The sequence below is a fragment of the Eleutherodactylus coqui genome, chromosome 12 (assembly GCF_035609145.1).
Source record: "Eleutherodactylus coqui strain aEleCoq1 chromosome 12, aEleCoq1.hap1, whole genome shotgun sequence".
NCBI lineage: Eukaryota > Metazoa > Chordata > Amphibia > Anura > Eleutherodactylidae > Eleutherodactylus > Eleutherodactylus coqui.
This window is the reverse complement of record NC_089848.1, coordinates 23,557,087-23,576,499: the sequence shown is the minus strand read 5'-3', so window position 1 is coordinate 23,576,499 and position 19,413 is coordinate 23,557,087. Positions and strand designations below refer to the sequence as shown.

At 42.5% G+C, this 19,413-nt stretch overlaps 1 protein-coding gene across 1 annotated transcript in view; it reads right to left on the bottom strand.

Moving 5' to 3' along the window:
- Nucleotides 1–19,413, bottom strand: part of CNTNAP2 (contactin associated protein 2) — a 1,903,897-nt gene that overhangs the window by 16,195 nt on the left and 1,868,289 nt on the right. Inside the window, exon 22 of the mRNA XM_066585040.1 lies at nt 4,663–4,890. Coding sequence (XP_066441137.1) covers nt 4,663–4,890 — 228 coding nt within the window. The remainder of the gene's footprint in view (nt 1–4,662; nt 4,891–19,413) is intronic.

Here is a 19,413-nt window from a genome sequence, read left to right as displayed (position 1 = left end):
AGTCACAGCGGCCCGCTACAAAGCAGCGCAGGTGACAGCGGGGCCAGCAGCAAGAGCTGTGAGGCCGAGAAAGAGGAGTGCCAGGGAGAGTGACAGCGGGGCTGCTGAGACGCTGGCTACAGTCACCGCGGGGCCAGAAGCAGGACCTGTGAACCTGAGAAAGGGGACAATGGCGTGCAGCCAATCACGAACAGGGGGCGTCAATCCCCTGTCAAGCCCCCTGTATCTTGGCTCCACCACTACTTCTGGTGGCGTCCAGATACAATAATACCGAAAGCATGTACTGGGCCACTACAAATAGTCCTTTTACCAGTGGAATAACACAGTGTTCCACACACCTCCTTGCATTTTTGTGTGCAGAATATGCAGTAAATAAAACTCATTGATTTCAATGGGCTCGAACACATAAGCGTATTTTCCATGCACATTTTTGGCCACGCAAAAAAAGATAGAGCATGCTCTACCCTTCTGTGTATTCGTGCACCAAAGGCCCCATAGAAGTCAATGGGGAGCACGAGCAATATACAAGAAGCATGAGACACTGCATAAAAGACACACGTGGAACTAATTACCCATTTCAATCGGTGCATTTGTTGGCCGCGCACAACTGAACACACCCTGTGGGCAGAAAAAGTACAGTAAATCCTGCCGATACGGGCGCAAAAAAGTTGTGCTAAGTCATGCGCAATTGTGCTTACGCCTATGTGAAGCTAGCCTTAGGAAAATGTGAGCCGTAGAGTTGAACAGTACAGTTCCAGCCCTACCGCTAGGGGAACCTTAGGACCCTACGCCGTACCACTAACACGGCAGACACCTGTTATGGTGTTAGTGTTAGCAAATATTTCCGCTACTTTGATGTCTGGAATTTCTGGAGTTCTTCCTCAAATAATATCTACAAATTCCAAGACAATTTTTAGAACGTAGCCAACCGCAGAATATGGAAATATAACGGCATCAAGTTAATGTGTTGTGTCTAATTAAGAAAGACAAATGGCTCCGTTGGTCGAATGCCAAGCAGAAACAGATCATGTTTGTTTTTGCCAATTAACTCTGAAAAAATATTATTTCTGTTCACTGAGGTGTGAAATGTTGCTTAGCGCAAGTAAAGGCTGCATTGGCTACAGCTTAACCCCTTAGTGACTGGTCCATTTTATGCCCTAATGACCAACTAATTTTTCAGTTTTTCCGTTGGCTTAGAAGTATGAGGACTTGTCCTTTGTGGGGCAAGTTGTATTTATTATTGGTATCCTTATGGTGTGTATATAATATATTGCATTACGGTTATTGATTTTTTTTAGGGCGATTTGAAAAAAAAAAGAAATTCCGCCATTGTTTTTTGGATTTTATTTTGACGGCATTCGGCATGCAGAATGAATAATGTGATACTATTATTCTCAGCACAACTCCGGTATACTACATCTATTCAGGTTTTTTATGTTTTTCTACTTTTGAACACTAAAATCACATTTTTTTTAAGATGTGCTTTTGTGTCACTGCATTCCACTCGGAGGCCATCTTCAAGCCCATGGGTGCCTTTAGTAACCCATCAGGAACCCCCAATCACATCACGGGTGTCCGATGGGTGACAGAGGGAACCCCCTCCCCCTGTCAGCCCTTTGCATGTCGTGTTCACATTTAAAGCGGCATGTAAAGAGTTAAACAGCGGGGATTGGTGGCTTCTTTGGTCCCCGCTGTTAGAGCACATGCAGGGCTGTCATCCAACAGCTCGCACCCGCTTCTTCTGGCATGGAAGACCTGTGCCAGGCTTCTGATGCAGCACTGTAAAAAGGCGTATATCTGAATAAGGCTCCTTAACGACCGCCGTCAAAAGGAGGTCGTTAAGGGGTTAAGAAAATATGAAACATAGCAAAGGACATTCCTTTTATCCGCCAAAATCTTGATGTGTCAAAACTAAATCAATAATGACAGAACAAGCCCAGTAGATGTGAATATCTTATTTAAAGGGTTATTCTGAGCCACGTCTTACTCCAAGAACCTGTACTATTTTTTCACCCACTTTTATTTTATCAAAGATCCAGGCTCCATGCTGCTAGTAATTAGTGTCCCCCTCTGCATAATACACTTATTACTAATAACTATGTGTATTATCCATATCAGAGTCCTGAAAGGGAGGAGCATGGCACAAAACATCCAGCCTGCCTGAGTGCCACAGAAAGAGAATGCCAAATTTTTGTATAATGCGACCTTGCATCCTGAGGTTGTCCCACTTGTAGCTGTTTTGCTGAAAGAAGTAGGTGGCTCCGTACATTGCATAGTGGCCCGGGTTGGTACTGCAGGCTAAGTCCCATTCACTTCAACAGCATTCAGCCTGCAGTACCAACTGTGGCCACTGCTCAATGCTGTATATGGATCTGTCTATTTCCTGCAGTAAAACTACAAGAAGTGGGACAACCCCCTTTTCTTTTTGAATTTCCTCCTCTGTTTCATGGTGGGGTTGCGTATGAAAACGCCACCCATACGCAATGTATTGCACAAGGACAGCGTTGCATATGCTGCCTATATAAATGTATAGGACTCGCTACATGGTACGCCGAGAAATAGAGCATGCTGCGATCTATTTCTCTTGCATATATACACGCAGTGTATACATGCGCATGTGCATAAATCAATAAAAGTCCATTGACTCCATTCACCACGTATCACGCGGCCGTGCATTGTGGTAAACAAACGCCCGTAGACATGAGCCCTTACAGTATGCAGGGGAGAAATCTGACATTGGAGTTTTCTTTTGTGTATCTATATTACAGTATGCAGAGAAGAGCTGTGATATCCCCTGTATACTATAACATGCAGAAGAGAACTCCGACATCGCAGCTCTCTTCTGCATAGTGTCAGAAACGTGGAGCTATGCAGGGAAATCTCAAAGTTGGACGAGGTCCGCCACTGGATTGGAAAGGGTTATGAAAACAGTACAATGTCAAACTGGTTCCTTGAGCCACAAGTTAGAATGATTCTTAGGGCTTAAACACATAGGCTTGTTTTCATAGCCACATAACGGAACGAAACATAACCATTGTTTCAATCCTTTTGTTTGCATTATCAGTATTTTCTGCCGTTAACCCTTTGCAATCCAATTTTGGATTCAGTGTTTCCTAGGGGGCTTTCTCTTTCTGCCATTATAGAATGGCACCACCTACTAGCTAGAGCCAGTACTGCTGTATTTGACATGCTGGAGAGGCCCCCGACAACAGAGCGGCCAGTAATGTACAGTAAGAATACCCTGCCGGACATCTTCCGACATCTGTGCAGCCTTCAATCAGAATGCCTTTAGACGTCAGACAGTGGATTAAAAAGGGTTAATACTAAGTGCAAGAAAAGATCGGGCAGGAACTATCTTTCCACTTAAAAACAAACAAACAAAAAAAAAAAACTTGCATACATTAGTCCAGAGTCTGAATAGTAAAAAAAAGTCTGGTTCATGGGCTAATACGCTCCACAGCAGCGACTGTATTAGCACATGCGCCCATGTGTTTTTGCCCTTAGGTGCACCCTCTACCTACAGAGAACACGTGCACATCCACTTACAACTGCATTGTGCACATGCAGACCACAACATCAATAGGGTTTAATAGGCAATATGAGAATCAACCCATAAGAAATAGTCCAGAGCAGCAATTGACTGGCTCTGACTTCAGCTGCTGTCAAGCGCTGTTCCCATTCCCCCCATGAATGGAGGTCACACATCCTCGACGCCGCCTCATTCATTTCAATTCATGCAATTCAATTAATTAATTTCATTATACTTGTATTCAGTACTTTCCGTCGCTCCCATTAGAACAAAATGCTTCTGGTCAATTTATGCAAGCACCTTCTTGACCCACGTTTTTGGAATCAGCAGGTTCTCAGCATGTGGACCCCACCGATCCTAAAGTTATCCTCTATCTTATGGATGGCACAACCCCTTTATTATCTATACAATATATCAATTTTTACAGCATTTCTCACAGTACAGTTATGACACCCCTGTCTTTACATTTATACGTTCAATGTCAAATATGAAGCTACAAATCTTATATATGCAAGAAATATGAATTGTACTTTTCAGACAGATGCTCAACTTGAAGCTCCTAGACCCCAATTGAAAATTCATACCAGTGACTTCCAAAAGTTCTATGCCTTTTATAGTGTGGTAGCTGGGATTTGATAAAAAGAGTTAACACAAGTAAGGTGGTGGGTGTTGTAAAAAGGAGGGCGGAAGTATGCCTATTTTAGGGCAGAAGATGAGACAGCAATTGTGGGGTTAAAGAGTATGCTGCGCCTGTGTAATACTGTAGTGAGATGTAGCCAATCAGTTTGTTTTTAGATAACAGAGGAATGTCTTTGTGTGGATTGTATAAGAGAGTATGTATCCTTTTGTTGTTAGTTCAGTCTTTGGGAAGCCATTCCACTGAACACATACAGTATATGTACTGGTACAGTAAAATGTCTATGCTTTCTAAAGAAACAGCCTGCGTATCACTGGACTCTACAACAATACTGGTAGTACTGCGGCCCCCTTATGTGGCCGAGAGGCTACTTAGACATCAGCCCCTAGGTTTCATTGCAGCCTCCACACCTTCTTTTGTTACACTCCTGATTACAAATAGTTTTTTTTCCAAGCCTGATTTATTTTCTTGTAATAGCTATAAAGAGATTCAGTACCTGAGTTCAGATGCCAGGGATTGTTGTCAGATGCCATTTGAGGGATGGTCAGCGGTGATGCACCACAGTTCGATTCCACGAGTTCTCCCACTACCTGGACTTGGGAATTATTTCGCGATCTTAAAGCAAGCTTGAGAGGTGCTATAAGATTGAACTGTACTCTGGAAAGGCAGCCGCTAAAGCCTGGAGTATTGTAGGATTGGATCTCCTGGTCTATAGTCCCGGTCTCTAGAGACACAATAGAAAATTGATGAGTTAGCAAGTGCTTGCATTTTAAAGGATGTACAGAAAAGCCATATCAGTAGTGGTCAATCTTGTCGGGCAGCAATAACTGAACGCAAGCAGCTACATTTTCTGCATTGCGGTGCAAATAAAAGACAGGTACTCGGTTAAAGATATAGTTGGTAAACGTCCAAGTACAAACAACCATGCATTTCAGTAATCAGCTCTTCTAATGTTGACTCAGCTTCCGAAAAGTAACTGAAAGAAATCTGTCTGTATACAATGTAGCATTCCAGCTTTTTATCTACCATGCATTTTAGATTCATGTATATGGTATCAGCAATACACTTTCCATTAATTCCTATGCCCTAACTTTGGGAGTTATTCTTCAAGCATGAGAACTTTGTGAGGAGCTACAATGTGGTTTTCAGGGTTTAAATAGTAACCTACTTAATTTGTGGAGAGCGAGCTCCACGGAATTAAACAGATCAAAGGCATTTGAAAGAGAAAAGCTGCAGATGTGGTCGATATCTGGGTCTGGCTCCTCTGAAGCATGACGCCTTCTGACCTTGCAGAAATCAGCGGTAAACCACAGACAGGAACCAGCCTCTCTTCCCATGTAATAGGAAAGCTGGATCACACCAGTTAATCACACCAAAGCCAGGAGACATACACCACTTTCATTAAACTTCCCAAACTGGTAATGAGTACTGAGCTTGCAAAAAGCTACAATTAATCTTACAGCTACTTCAGCGCGGTTAATATAGTTTGCACTCCATTGAAAGTTACTGTAGTATTCTATAGGGCTTTTCAATGCAATGGTACTAACCATGTGAAATTAAATAATTTTTCCACCTGATCGCCTCTGCCTTGTCAAAAAGTTGACCTACTATTGATAGCATTAGAAGAGACAAGACTAAGGAAAAGGATAACCACTTTGAAGTGTTTTTCCGCCTGAAGGGAGAAGGAATCTTGAGCTGTCTTCTTGTCATGTTGTTACAAAAGATCTGTAGAATAATTTCTTAATTATACCCTTTTTGTCCGTTTTTTCCAGAAGTGACAACAGTAGGTGGCCGTTATTACAGCTCACAAATCTATATAGTTTATTAGTGATACTCTGCCCAGGTAAATATCTTGCCCCATACCAAAATATTCTGGTCAAGGAAAGGTTGCCCCCCTGGCATCCACTTGGAGCACATACCTGCCAGCCTCCCACCTTCAACTACACCAGTCCAACCTTATATCCTTGCATGGCTATCACGGCTTGTTGGTGCATGCTCCCTGGCATTCTGGTGTTAGGCACGACAGGAGTACTTCTCTGCAAGTGTTAGGCCGGCTGCACACAGGTAGGTCAGATTTGGCATGCGGGAGCCCACTGTGGAATCTGACCCCGTGCCCAGCTGGCATCTGCACGTATCGTGACATTTCTTGTATTGCGGATGGTCCGCACTGCGATAAGTCGGGCATGTGCAGTACAGTTTTTTGTTTTTTTTAATCCCTGCTTTTACTGCGTCTTCGCTAGGCGATGACGCAGAATCCATGACCTTTCTGCAATGTCATTTGTGGAAGGGCCGTAAGTCATACGGCTTCCATTGAAACAAATGGAAGCCGTCCGCTCGGAATCCGCACAGAGATAGAGCATGCTGAAATGTTCCCTCCATGAGCGGAAAATCGCAATTGATTTCCGTCCATGTAGAGGAAAACATGTTTTTTCATAGCATGCTATGGGCAGTATTTGCAGCAGGATCCAGAAGTGGACGCCGCTCCGGATTCTGCAATGAAATCTGCCCATGTGCAGCCGGCCTATGGTGGATTTAGGTGGCTGTGGCGTGGATAAGCTCAGTCAGCCAATTACCATTGGTGTGTGCACATTCATTCTGGTCCCTCCTCACAAAGAGTGCTGGTTATTCTCCAGTCTGGTTTCAGCATGCATGCTGATCAAATCTGTATGTCTATGTCCTGTCTGATTCCTGTTTGAGTCCTATCTGTTTTTGTCTGAATCTTATCAAATGTCATGCTTGACTCCTGAGTCCCATCTGAACCCATTCAGATGTCATGCCTGACTCCTGAGTCCCATCTGAACCCATTCAGATGTCATGCCTGACTCCTGAGTCCCATCTGAACCCATTCAGATGTCATGCCTGACTCCTGAGTCCCATCTGAACCCATTCAGATGTCATGCCTGACTCCTGAGTCCCATCTGAACCCATTCAGATGTCATGCCTGACTCCTGAGTCCCATCTGAACCCATTCAGATGTCATGCCTGACTCTTGAGTCCCATCTGAACCCAGTCAGTTGTTATGTCTGACTCTCGAGTCTTGCCTGATTCCAGTTTGAGGATACTCTGTTTAAAGGTGTTTCTGATCTCATCGGTGGGCACATGGTTCAGGCCTGTACCTCTGTTAGCATAAGTCTGTCTGTTGTTCTACTTATATGCTGGAGTGTTGCAACATCCTGTTCCCTGTATTCTGTGGCATTATATTATGTCATCTTTGCAACTGTTCCCTGTTATCATCTACAGAAAAGTCAAGGTCACCCCAAGTTTCTGACATTGGATAAGCCCCACAAGGACCAAGTAGGTCCTTTTAGGACATTAACTTTCTGCCCATTTAGGACACATAAGGATAAGTCCTGCACATATGTAACTATAGCTAGTTATAGTTGTCATTCTAGGTGATAGTCCCTATGGGAATAGTAATTGCCACATTCTTTTTAGGAAACAAGAGGGGGAAGAAACAGATGTAACAAAGAAAGAAATGAATAGAATTTTTAACAAAGAAGAGGTCAACTAGGCTAGGATAGATCATCAATAGTTGATTGGTGGGGGTCCACTGCTAAGGACCCCCAATGATCAGCTGATTGACGAGGCCGTAGCAGTCACTTGTGCCTCTTATCAAGTCTGTGACATCACGATTAGAGTTGAGCGAACATGCTTGTCTGAGCTTGATGCTCATTCGAGTATTAGCATATACCATGTTCGACCCCTCCCTGTTTTGACCCCTCCCCGCATTACCACTTCCTGCTGTGACGTGCCAGTCACATGGCCTGAGAGCAGCTCAGTTCTATTCAATTAAATGGGATTAAGATGCAATACCAGACACAGCCACCAACAATGTACAGTGATGTGCCTGGTATGGTCTGAAGTGACAGTGGTGCTCACCTGAGCGCCACTGTCACTTCAATCAACTGATTAGTGGGAGTCTGAAGTGGCACACCGCCGCCTATCCAATTGGTTGCACAAAGAAATTTAAATGGCAGAAATGTATTTTATTTCACCCATGACTTCCCCTCTATGGTACCCTAGGAGGCTGCCTACTCTGCTTACCCCTTGCCCCACCGCTGCTGTAACAAAACCAATTAGAGCTGAATTGTCCTTACACTATAACCTCTAAAACTGCTTATTAAGGAAAGAAGTTGATCACTTCTCTTACTGCCATTTTGGACGACTACTTAGCAATTGCATGAATTAATTTAGATGTGTTATATTACATAATTCATCTATCTAGAATAAACTTGTTGTAGCATAAGTCATGTATCTAAGTAGTATTTTTAATGTAGACCTTTGGCCTGAAAGTGGAATTATCCTTCAGTTATACTATATATTCAAAATATACCAGGATTATATATATAAATAGAATAAAAAGTTTTCTCTTTTAATCCATCAGAAGTGACTTCTACCTCAGAAGCACCTTAGGCGACTGCCTACTCTGCCTGCCTCTAATCCTATTCCTACTGTAACAAACCCTATTAGAGCTGAACTAATTGAGATCACACAAACTATACCTTCCTCTCTCTGCCTCGTTCTCCCTCTCACATTTTAACCCAAGTGATATAATTTGCTGCAGGAGATTATTTTATTTGGAAGTTGAGAATGTTGGTCAAGGACAAGGTGGATCTATTTTTGAGGATTTTCAGAAAATCAAAGACACAGCCCTTTTGACTGAAAAAAATATTGAAACAAGAGAATTAACCCGATTCGTCTTCATCATTCTTAACTCGTTCTGGTGACGCAGACCCTTCCCTTTCGAAAATGGCTGAATTGAGTGTGGTGGATGAATAGTCCAACGGTTTCCACACTTGTGAGGAGAACAATGACAGGTCCTGTCAGTGTGGAAACTGTAGGAGTATTCAGGCCCTGTCATTCTTCTCCTCCTGAGAGTGCAAACCGTTGGACTATTCATTCACCACACTCAATTCAGCCATTTTCTGAGGAAGGGGCTGCGTTCCCGAAATGCGTTAAGCCTGTTGTAATAACTGATGAAGACGAATCGGGTTAATTCCATTATTTTAATATTTTTTTCCGTCAAAAGGGTTCTACCTGAGGTCCATTGTATTTAATTTTCTAAAAAATCACATTACTGCGCACATTTAGATATGGCGGAACGTGAACTGGCTGCACCTTAGATATATATCTCTTCAAAAAAAATTTGCGTTCTTCACCATCTAAATGACATTCTTAATAGAAGTCACTCCGCCCTCCTCTTCTCTTCTTCCTATTATTGAGGATGGGCTGATGTATACAACTGCTTGTACTATCTCCACCGATGTTACGCGACCTTGCACTTATGACGTTGACCTTGAGGACATGTCGAACAGATGCTTTTAGCGTTGCATTTTCACAGTCTCCTTTCATTTCAGACAAAAGGAAAGCAGTTTTACGAGACGCAGATGATTTTATAAACAACATCTGAATTTAACAGCGTTAATTATGATAACTCATACATCACTTTAGGGGGAGGAAGTGCATTTGAGGAGAACTAGATCAACAAATCTGAAAAGCAAACTTTTACTTAATGTTAAATAACAATAAGTTAAGACGCTTCCAGCAACTTTATGGCTTATTTCGATGAGTCTGCCTGACATCAGTGTGCCGCTGTAAGTACAATGTAGAATGAATGCATGCTAGAAATAGCTCTGTTACTGTGAAAGATGCCTTGACTCCCTATTCCCTACTGCGATACTAAGTAATGCGAATAGATAAGCAGAGCGAGAACAGATGGAAAAGCACAGGATTCTAATTCTCTTTTTGAAGGGCAAAATGTGTACCTAAAAATACAAATGCGCTGCTGGCAGTTCTGAATGGAAAATGTAGTACAGTAGGAGGACCGGGGAGAATTCTGCATGAGGTTCAGTTCCGAGTCTCTCGACTGAAGTGATAATGTTTGTACCTTCAACAACAATAGAGACCTTCTGTTTTTTTCTTAGGATTTTTGATCTTGTTATGTCAAGACCTTCTACTACTACTAAGGTGGAAAAAAGATAATAAAATACTCCCACTCTCAAAAGCTCTGCCTATAGCAATAAAGAATGACTTTGTAGGAGGCTAGATATGCATCCCGAAACCCTCATTTTATAGATCCAAGTCAGCCATTAGAACAAGCTATATATTACACACTATCATTCAGGAGCAAAGTCGTCCTCGTTTTTTTGTAGGGTTTTTTAAATAACAGGTACATTTTCATTGTTAAAATAGTGCGCAAATGCAGAGTTACGCTTTAGTTATGCTGGCTGGAAACGTATCTTAACCCCTTACCAATACACCTTTTTGCTAACCTCACTGATGAGTTTTTAACCGGCACATACAGCTTTTTAATGCGGTGGCTTGGCTGACAACTGACAGCCAGGCTCCTGCTCTAACTGCCAGATGCAGAGAAACCTCAGACACTGGCAGTTAAACCCGTTATATGCCACAATCAATAGCAACTACAACATATAAGCAGATAACAGGGGTAAAGGGGTCCTTCTGTCACCCATCGGCAACCTGCAATGCAATCACAAGGTATCAATGGGTCCCCATGGCAACCGGAAGTCTGATAATGGCCTCCATGCTTACCTTGTAACTCGCCTCTAGCAGAGTCTAATATGCTGCTGCATTGGCTTAGTAGAAAGCAGTACAAAGGTAATGCAGTGTACTATCCTAGCAATCAACTAATTATATCTTCAAGTCCCCTTTAGAAACTAAAAAAGAGTATCAAAAAGGTCAAAAAAGGCTAATTTAAAGAAGTAAAAGTTTTAAAAAACTATGTATTTTCCCCACAAAAACTCTTTTTAGGCTGCCTGCTGACGGGTGGAAATTCCCGCGGAATTTCCACCTGTGGAAGCTGCCATAGGATTGCGTTAACAAATCACGGCATGCTCTATTTCTGTGTGTGGCTCTGCAAGCCCCGCACAGAAATCTCACTCCCCGGCCGCTGTCTCCGGTCTGCGCATGCACATCAAAGAGCCGGAGCCGTGGAAGGAGGTGAATGCCACGCTGCTCTCTGCAGACGCTCGGGTCGAGTCCCGCTGCGAGAATTCTCGCAGCAGGATCCGACGCGGCCGTCTGCAGGCGGCCTAAAACAGATAAAATACCAAAGTAAATTTAAAAAACAAAACAAAATTACAATGTTACAGGTCTTAGAATGGGACAATGCAGATTCAATTGTTTATCTTTAAAAACGTGTTTTTTATTGTGCACGAGTAGTGAAAAAAAAAATCTCTATAAACCTAGTATCACAGTAATTGCGTTGATCCAGATAAGAAAGTTATCTGGTGGACGCTGTAAACAAAACCCAAACACAATGGTGGAATTTATGGACAGTTTTTCCTTCTCTCACAACCCCCTCCCACTCCCACCCCCCCAAAAAAATTAATAAAAGTTATACAACACATTATGTGTACTCCAGAGTGGTGCAATTGAAAAGTACAACTTGTCCCAAACAAAAAAGACCTGATATGGCTACGTCAACGAGTTATGAAAATCGCTTGGTCCTTAAGACACAAAACAGGCCGGTCAATAAGAGGTTAAGTCATTGAAACGCTATTGTCATATTATTTTTAACACAACAAAAACTGTTAAAAAGCTATTGAAATACAAATAAATTGTGGCACAGAGAGTTAATTTACCGCAACAAGAGTCAAGTTAAACTTGGCTGCATCAGTGTCCATCATTATCGTTTCAGCTGATATCAAGCTGTCTTGGCAGAACAGATACAATATTATATATCCTCAATATGACTCAAATGTCTTTATACTGACAGGAATTGTCTAATTCCAAACAAATTCAATAAGAAGCACTTAAGCCAAAGTGCTGGATCACAATAATATAGTTCTAGGGATTTGGGTTTCTCGTCTCTTGGGTGGCAATGTCCATCTGTTGTGTTGAAAAGTAGACAGATCCTTGAAAAGGTTCACTTCTTACATGTAAAGGCTCACTGCACCTTGACATCATGTAACAGGCATGTCATGCCCAGATTCATTTATGTTCTAAGTAATTGGTTAGCATTGCACTGTGTGACCGCACAGTCAGCACTTGAAGTTCATGATTGGATCACTTTTCTAGCTACTGGGATCTGTGCCAGATATTCGAAAGGCAGAAGTCTCAAAGGTCTTTACTAAACATCTTATCAACTAAGTGGTCACTAAGAGGTCACTAATAAAAGGAGTAATTAGTAATGATTGGGCCACACAGGATAAGTCCGGTTGTTCATTAACTTCCCTGTAATCTAAAGCCCCATTTACACGCAATGACTATCGCTCAGAATTCGTTCAAACGATGGCATATGAACGATAATCATTGCATGTAAATGCTACCATTGTATACTCTTCGGCTGAACGATGATTTTAAGGTGAGCTTAAAATCGATCATTCAGCTGGAAAGTAGATAGCAGGGACCGCACACTGTGTTCCCAATGGGAGTGGCTGATTACATTGTATTCAGCGGATAGCCCGTGAGAGAACAAAAGAGCTGCTTGCAGAGCTCAGACCACCTGCTGAGCTCTGCAAACAGCTCTTGAAGGCTCATTTACACGCAAATGAAGCTGATAATGTGCTAATGGATATGAGTGTCCATTAGCACTTTATGCAAAATGATCGCTAGAACTGTCAATATTTCAATCGTTTGAAAGATTCTCTTTGGGTGTAAATGAGCCTTACTGTAAAGCCCCTTTTACGCAGTACACTTCGTTAGATTGAGTGGTTTGTACAATAATTGTGCAGTATGAATGTATGCAATGAAAGTCCGATCAGCGATAAATCATTGATCAGATCTTTCATACAGACCATAAGATCATTGTTGGTCTGCCGCTGCATTGTTCAGTTTAAACAGGCCATCGTTCATCTATGAATGACGGACTCTTTACTGTGACTGGTGGCAAGTGGGCTGGAAAGATTCCCACCCCGATCTGCCTCCAGTCACTGAGCGATGAACCTCCTGTGCTTCACTGGGATGGCTGTTGGGTGCTTCACCGCCCAACAGTCCTCCCGTGTAAAAGGGGCTTAAGACCTACTCTATCAAGACCCCAGCCGTAACTTTAAGTATCTTGAAACAGATGTAGGCTACACTGTGAAAAATATAGAGCTATTAAGGGTTTAAAGGCAGGCAACTAGGTAAAAAATGTGATGAAAGTCCTCCCATAATAAGAGGCTACAGTGGGCTTCTTCACCTTGTGTGACTCTCTCAACGGGAAACTTCTGACCGAAGCGTTTTGAGCGCGGCTATGCTTCTTGGAAGAGCGCAGATCAGGAGTATTTCCTTTGGTATGGTGAGGTTGCAGTAATTCTGCCCTATGGACATGGAGTCCTCTAACGTATGGAAAATATGGAGTAAAAGGAAACTTGGAGTTTGCTGCTGACCATGATGGATTGCTTGGACATGCTGCAGGACTGTAAACCCTGGTTACCTGGTAAGGACTTTGTGGAGCCCATTGCACAGGACTAAGAATAAAAAAGATTTTTGAGAAACACATTACACAGGAATATGACTTAAAAAACACAATAAGGCCGAAACTCTTATAAATACGGTACTGGCCTGATAAAGGTCAAGAGAGAGAGACTCAGAGACAGAAACTGAACCGATAACTAGCTGATCCTGTTTATTAAAGTTCATTGTTAAAAGCAGAGATGTCAGCTTCAGGATCTTATGTGAGCTACCCATGGAGCCCCTAGGCTGTTGCCACTAGTTGAGCCTATTTTCAAACCTGGCCGTCCTCCGAACTGATATGCCTGGAGCCAGTACATGAGTCTTTGTTGGCGCTCCTGTCTGAATATGTGGTCAAGGTCATGATGGTCACCTTAAAGGAGTTAGAGCCGTCACGGTTCCTTCCCTACCTAACTGAATCTCCATTGCCTCCAGAGGATAGTGGAGACCCCATGCCTGAAACAGTGACCCTTTTCACAACAGCGCTGGTTTAGCACTATGTCTATATCTATGCTTATTATGCTTAGAGGTACTGCAATGCAGGGAAAAACTGTGCAAGGAACACACAAGCTAAGTCAACATTGTGGCCACTTCATTCTCAGAATCATGGGGGTTCCAGACGTTGGACCTCACTGATCATAATGTGATGACATATCCTAGCTATATGTCATCGTTTTATAAAATGGGAATAACCCTTTATCAATTAGAATTACAATACTTGGGTATTTTCATTGTATTGACTATACATTCTATATGATATGTTAGTCTGGACACAGTTTCTAGCTAGACCACAGTGAGATGAGCCACCATTGATTGAATGGTAAATTACAATCATTCCATCATCTAACCTATTTCTTACATAGTCCCCCATTTCCCAATGTGACTTTGATACGGTTTATATGGTATATACGGGTAAGCAGCTGGTTTACAGCTTGAGACGTATAGTTCAGCTCCTTGACTACCTGATGTTCGTGACTTACACACGGCCAAGTAAGGCGGCTTTCACACCTGCGTTCAGATGTCAGTTAGGCCGGCTGCACACGAGCGTGACTGGCTCCGCCGCGGATGGGAGCAGGAAAGGGGAATCCCCTGGTCGAATGGGTCCGTCTTAGAACGGAACTGAATGGCACCAAATTTATCCCATTGACTATAATGGCATCCGTTTGGTCTCAGCTGTGCGGCATTTTACTAGACAAAAAAAGTCCTTCATGCAGGACTTTTTCTTCTGGCATTTTATGCCGGATCTGCAATGCAGTTTCCTAACACAGATGTGAAAGCAGCCTAAGAGGTTTTCTGTATTTAAAAATACATAATTTTCTGCTTGAACTTGACCACCACCACACTATGCGATATACTAATTACCAATTTTGCTTCAGTTCCCCGACCCTGGTCTCGGAAATCCCCCACCAGTCCTGTTGTCCCACTGGACATGGTGATGTAATGTCCACAGTGATGACATCAGACGACCGGGACTGACAATCACCGGCCAGTGTTGATGTCACTATGCATATAATGTCACTAATGTGCTAGTGATTGGAAAACAGTCACTTGATGTGTTGCCACTAAAAATGTCACGTTGGTACGCACATAGACCCAACAGGAGTGCAAGGGATGCATTTTGATACATTTTTACATCCTAGAAAACCCCTTTTAAAATAAGTTTTCTGATTACAAATTCCCTTTTTAAAACTGCAGCGAAATCATTAAAAACAATTACGCAAAGGGTACTTACCCGTCCTCGGCCCCAGTGATCCATTTTTAAAAATTTTATTCTTTAATTTTTTTACTTATTTATCTAACTCTTTTTTCCATCTATTTCCCCTATGACATCATCTAAGACCTCTGGGGGTCATTCACATTGTCGTTTTTTCTTTTTTTAATTTCAGACTTTTCCACTGAAGGTGGGGCATTCATAGGAGCAGCATCCATAGTAGCCCCAGGTACAGGGAAAACATCCCCCTGTAGTGACAGTAGTCACTATAACAAAGCTGATCTGGGTCTGCTAAGTCCATACAGCTCTCCTGTGCATGGGATACCCGGCGGTCACGTGATCGCCGAGTCAAATAGCGGAAGTAACATTTCTGCTTTCTCTCTACACTATATAGCACTCATTGTCATTGAGCACTATGTAGCCTGTAAAGGAGAAGACAGAAGCAGTTAAAAACGACTTCTCCCTTCTCCTCCTGTTCTTCGGCTCTGCTAACTGCTGGGGACCGGATATGCTTTTGCCACATTGCAGGAGCTTTAAACCCACGCCGTATTTTTGCTATCAGCTAGAATTAAAGCCCAGGACCAAGCGCCGTAATTTTACTGAGCTTGGTCCTTGAGGGGTTAATGTCTAAAACAACTGTTTTCTATTTGAATAAGCAGGGTTGTAGAATTATTAAGGGTGTTCATGACTCAGTTAGCATCTTTGTCCATTCACAGCAGGATCGGTCAGTAGCCGCTTGTTTATGGTTTCCAGTTGGCAAATTTTGGAGGTCGTTTGTCTTTCTCCTTTTTGCTAGAGAATATAAATGTAGTTGTTTCCCATCTATTGTGTTTCTCTATTCAGTAGTCTATTGTGGACAATGGTAACAAAGTGTTTTTGTTCTATCAACCTCCTTAGGCTATGATAATGACGCTACTCCACATCACTCGCACTTGTGGAGGGGTAATGAAAGGAGCTACAGTAGGAATATCAGATATGAAGCTGGTACAGAATTCCACATCCAACCCATCTGTAGTCTAAGCAGTACTAATTGTTCTAAACCCATTAATGCTCAGCAGTGGGACCTCCTGTTGTTTTTGGTGACACAGGTTCAAAGAACAATCTCAATGAAGCAGCAATCGGATTGGCGGTTTGCGACATTCACACATAAGACCTTTGCAGCAAAATGCACCAATGAGCTGCCCGTCAGCATGTGCTTAAAGAATCCAACGGGGACGCTCTGCTCAATCTATTTCATTGTTTCAATTCTCTTTTTTTGTATAAAAATAGTAGCAAAAAACAAACGGATTAGCAAAACTTAAATACAGGCATATGTTAGACTGAATAGTAACATGGCACAAAGGTCGGCATGTGAAAAAAGCAGCCGGATTCACAATGCCTTCCACTTTATATCTGACAGCTATTGAGCCTTATGTTCCCTTGAGGGTGTAATAGCCTATCGACATTCATGAACATTGTAATGCATTGCATACGCCTGTCTACATAATCTCCAATGCAAAAGAATATAGTATATATTTTTATGTATGAGTGTGTGTGTGTATATATATATTTATTTTATATACACACACACATGCATACCCACACACAAAATCTGGCAGTTGCAGCTCCCTCTTACCTCCTGCCTGCTGGTGGGTGTGCGGTGCCAGGCTCAGTACAGAAGGGGTTGGATGCTTTCTTGTGTCTGCAGCATTCTTCAGTCAGCATCCTCCGCTGGCATCCTGACTCTCAGCCTAGTCATGCTCTCACAGATGCAGGTGAAAGGCTGTGTGCAAAACCGTGCCTGGAGTCTGGGGACCGGAGGCAGCCTGGACTGCTATTTAGATGCTCCTGCTCAAAACATGGACTGGATTCTACTTCACCCGACAGCGGCAGCACATGCCTTGCCATAAGGATTCAGTACAGTTGTTAATACTCACATAACATACTTCTATTGTGTTTTATTTCATTTTTAATATTTTATTGATTATCTCAAGGATTTTATGACTTTCTGTGTAAAATTCATACAGAAGCAGCACCAACGATCTCAGCTATAAAAATGCAGAATTAATTATGTTTTTTCCTTGAGTCTGGAAAATACATACGTTTTTTTTTACCATATAACGCCTTAATAACCAGAGTCTTTTGGCCCCTAAAGGGATAGAATAGCATATTCTTTGCATAGGTGATCAATATAAGAATGGTGTTCTGGCGGAGTCCATGAGCTTAAGGCTCATGGACCCTATTGCAAAAGTTCAGCTTGCGCCTCCCCTTCTACTGCTCTTCCTGGCTGCCAGCTGTGGTTCGCTCCACTGCACCGCTGGGCCTCTGAAGTGGCCCATCAAGGCATCACTGACAGCAGGGAAGATTGCTAGAGATATGGGGGCAAAACCCCCCAATGGAAAGGCAGTACCCCCTCCAAAAAATGATATGTATATCCAGAGACAGCATATCGATCAAACAACTTTTATAACATAGCAGGGTTAGAGGCTCAAATACACCAGATTAGTTCGGGTATGCCTCTAAATAATGCAGAGTGCCCTATGTTCTCACAAAAAGATATAGTGCCCCCTCTGCACCTCTACAAAGTATTAGTACCCCTCTGTGCCTCTGCAAAGACATAATGCCCCATTTGTGCATCCAAGTTAATCGTGGCATTACAAAGATATAGTGCCCCCTGTGCCTCCATATTGATTGTGCCCCAACAAGTTATAATGCCCGCTACACACCCACAAAGCTATAGTACCTCCAATGTGCCCCCACAGTTATTGTTTAACAACAACAAAAAAAAAGAGTCACACGGCGCATGTCCGTGTGTGCGCATGTGATACGTGGGCATGAGTAGTGACATACACAGCTACGGAGCGTAGTTGCGCATGAACCGAAGTTATGGGCTTTTTGTATTGGGCCATTCAAACTCCGTACCATAGTATTAACTACATGCGGGAACGATAGGGTAAGTCCTACTTTTCCTCGCCTGTGATATTAATGGACGAGAATCTCAATACAGAAAACGAAACCATTGAAATCAATGCTTTCCTTTCTTCCCATTATGTGGACTTGAGTATCACGGCCGCATAATGGGACTAAATCACACTAATGTGAAGAAGCCCTAAGAAGTTGTATATCTTTAGGCTGCTCTCACACCTGCGTTAGGGTCAGTTTGGGGTTTCCGTCTCTCTGCTCCGTTTTTGGAGAAGGGAAGCTGAAATAAAACTGAAAAAAAGCTGAACCCTTCTTCTCCATTGATTTCAATAAAGTTTCAAAAAACATAAATCAAACGGAAAGGCTTTAGTTGGCTTCCATTCCATCGGGTTTTCGTTTTTTGGATGGAAAGATAACGCTGCAGACTGCACAATTTTTCCATCCCCCAAAAACGAAAACTTGACGGAACAGAAGCCAACGCAGGAGTTTCGTTTTTTTTCTTTTTTTAAATCGCATTGAAATTAATCAGATCCTTTTTTTCGGTTTTATTTCAGTTTCTCTCCCCCCAAAACAGAGCAGAGAGATGGAAACCCCGAACTAACCCTAACGCCGGTGTGAAAGCAGTCTATTTTTGTTTAAAAACTTCATTCCACTCAAACTCTTTCTATTTTCTAGAAACTTTGGGAATGTGGAATGAGAAGCACAACAACAACAACAAAGTCACTGAAGTTTAGAGCAGAACCCTACTTGCACAAAAATTAGCAACTTTTTTGATAACAGAAAATTAGCGCACAACCTTGGTAAAGCCCCCCCCCCCCCTCATTGAGTTGGATGCTTCTAGTTGTATATAAGTTGTATGGGACATTTGTTTTCTATGACTGAACTGCTTATAAGAATGATTATACAGACATGGAGACTCGCTGCCGAATTCATATTTTATGGGTTTATATAAGGGCTCTCAGCTGACATTTATATCCATCTTTGGTCCACGGGGACGATGTCATTGTTTGCCATTACTTGGCCTGGTCTTTTGGTTTTCAAGAAGATGAAAGCACCAATTTCATGCTGGAACAGCTGAAGTCTTATCATCACAGGGGTAGTCCCTCAATTATAACTTCTGTAGGCCCATTGGGCAATGAGATTAGTGACTGCTGACACTGTGATTACTATAGTAGCCCTGAGCCGACGGCGTGAAGTTACAATCACATTACGAGCAGGTGGCAGCCGACTAATGGGCAC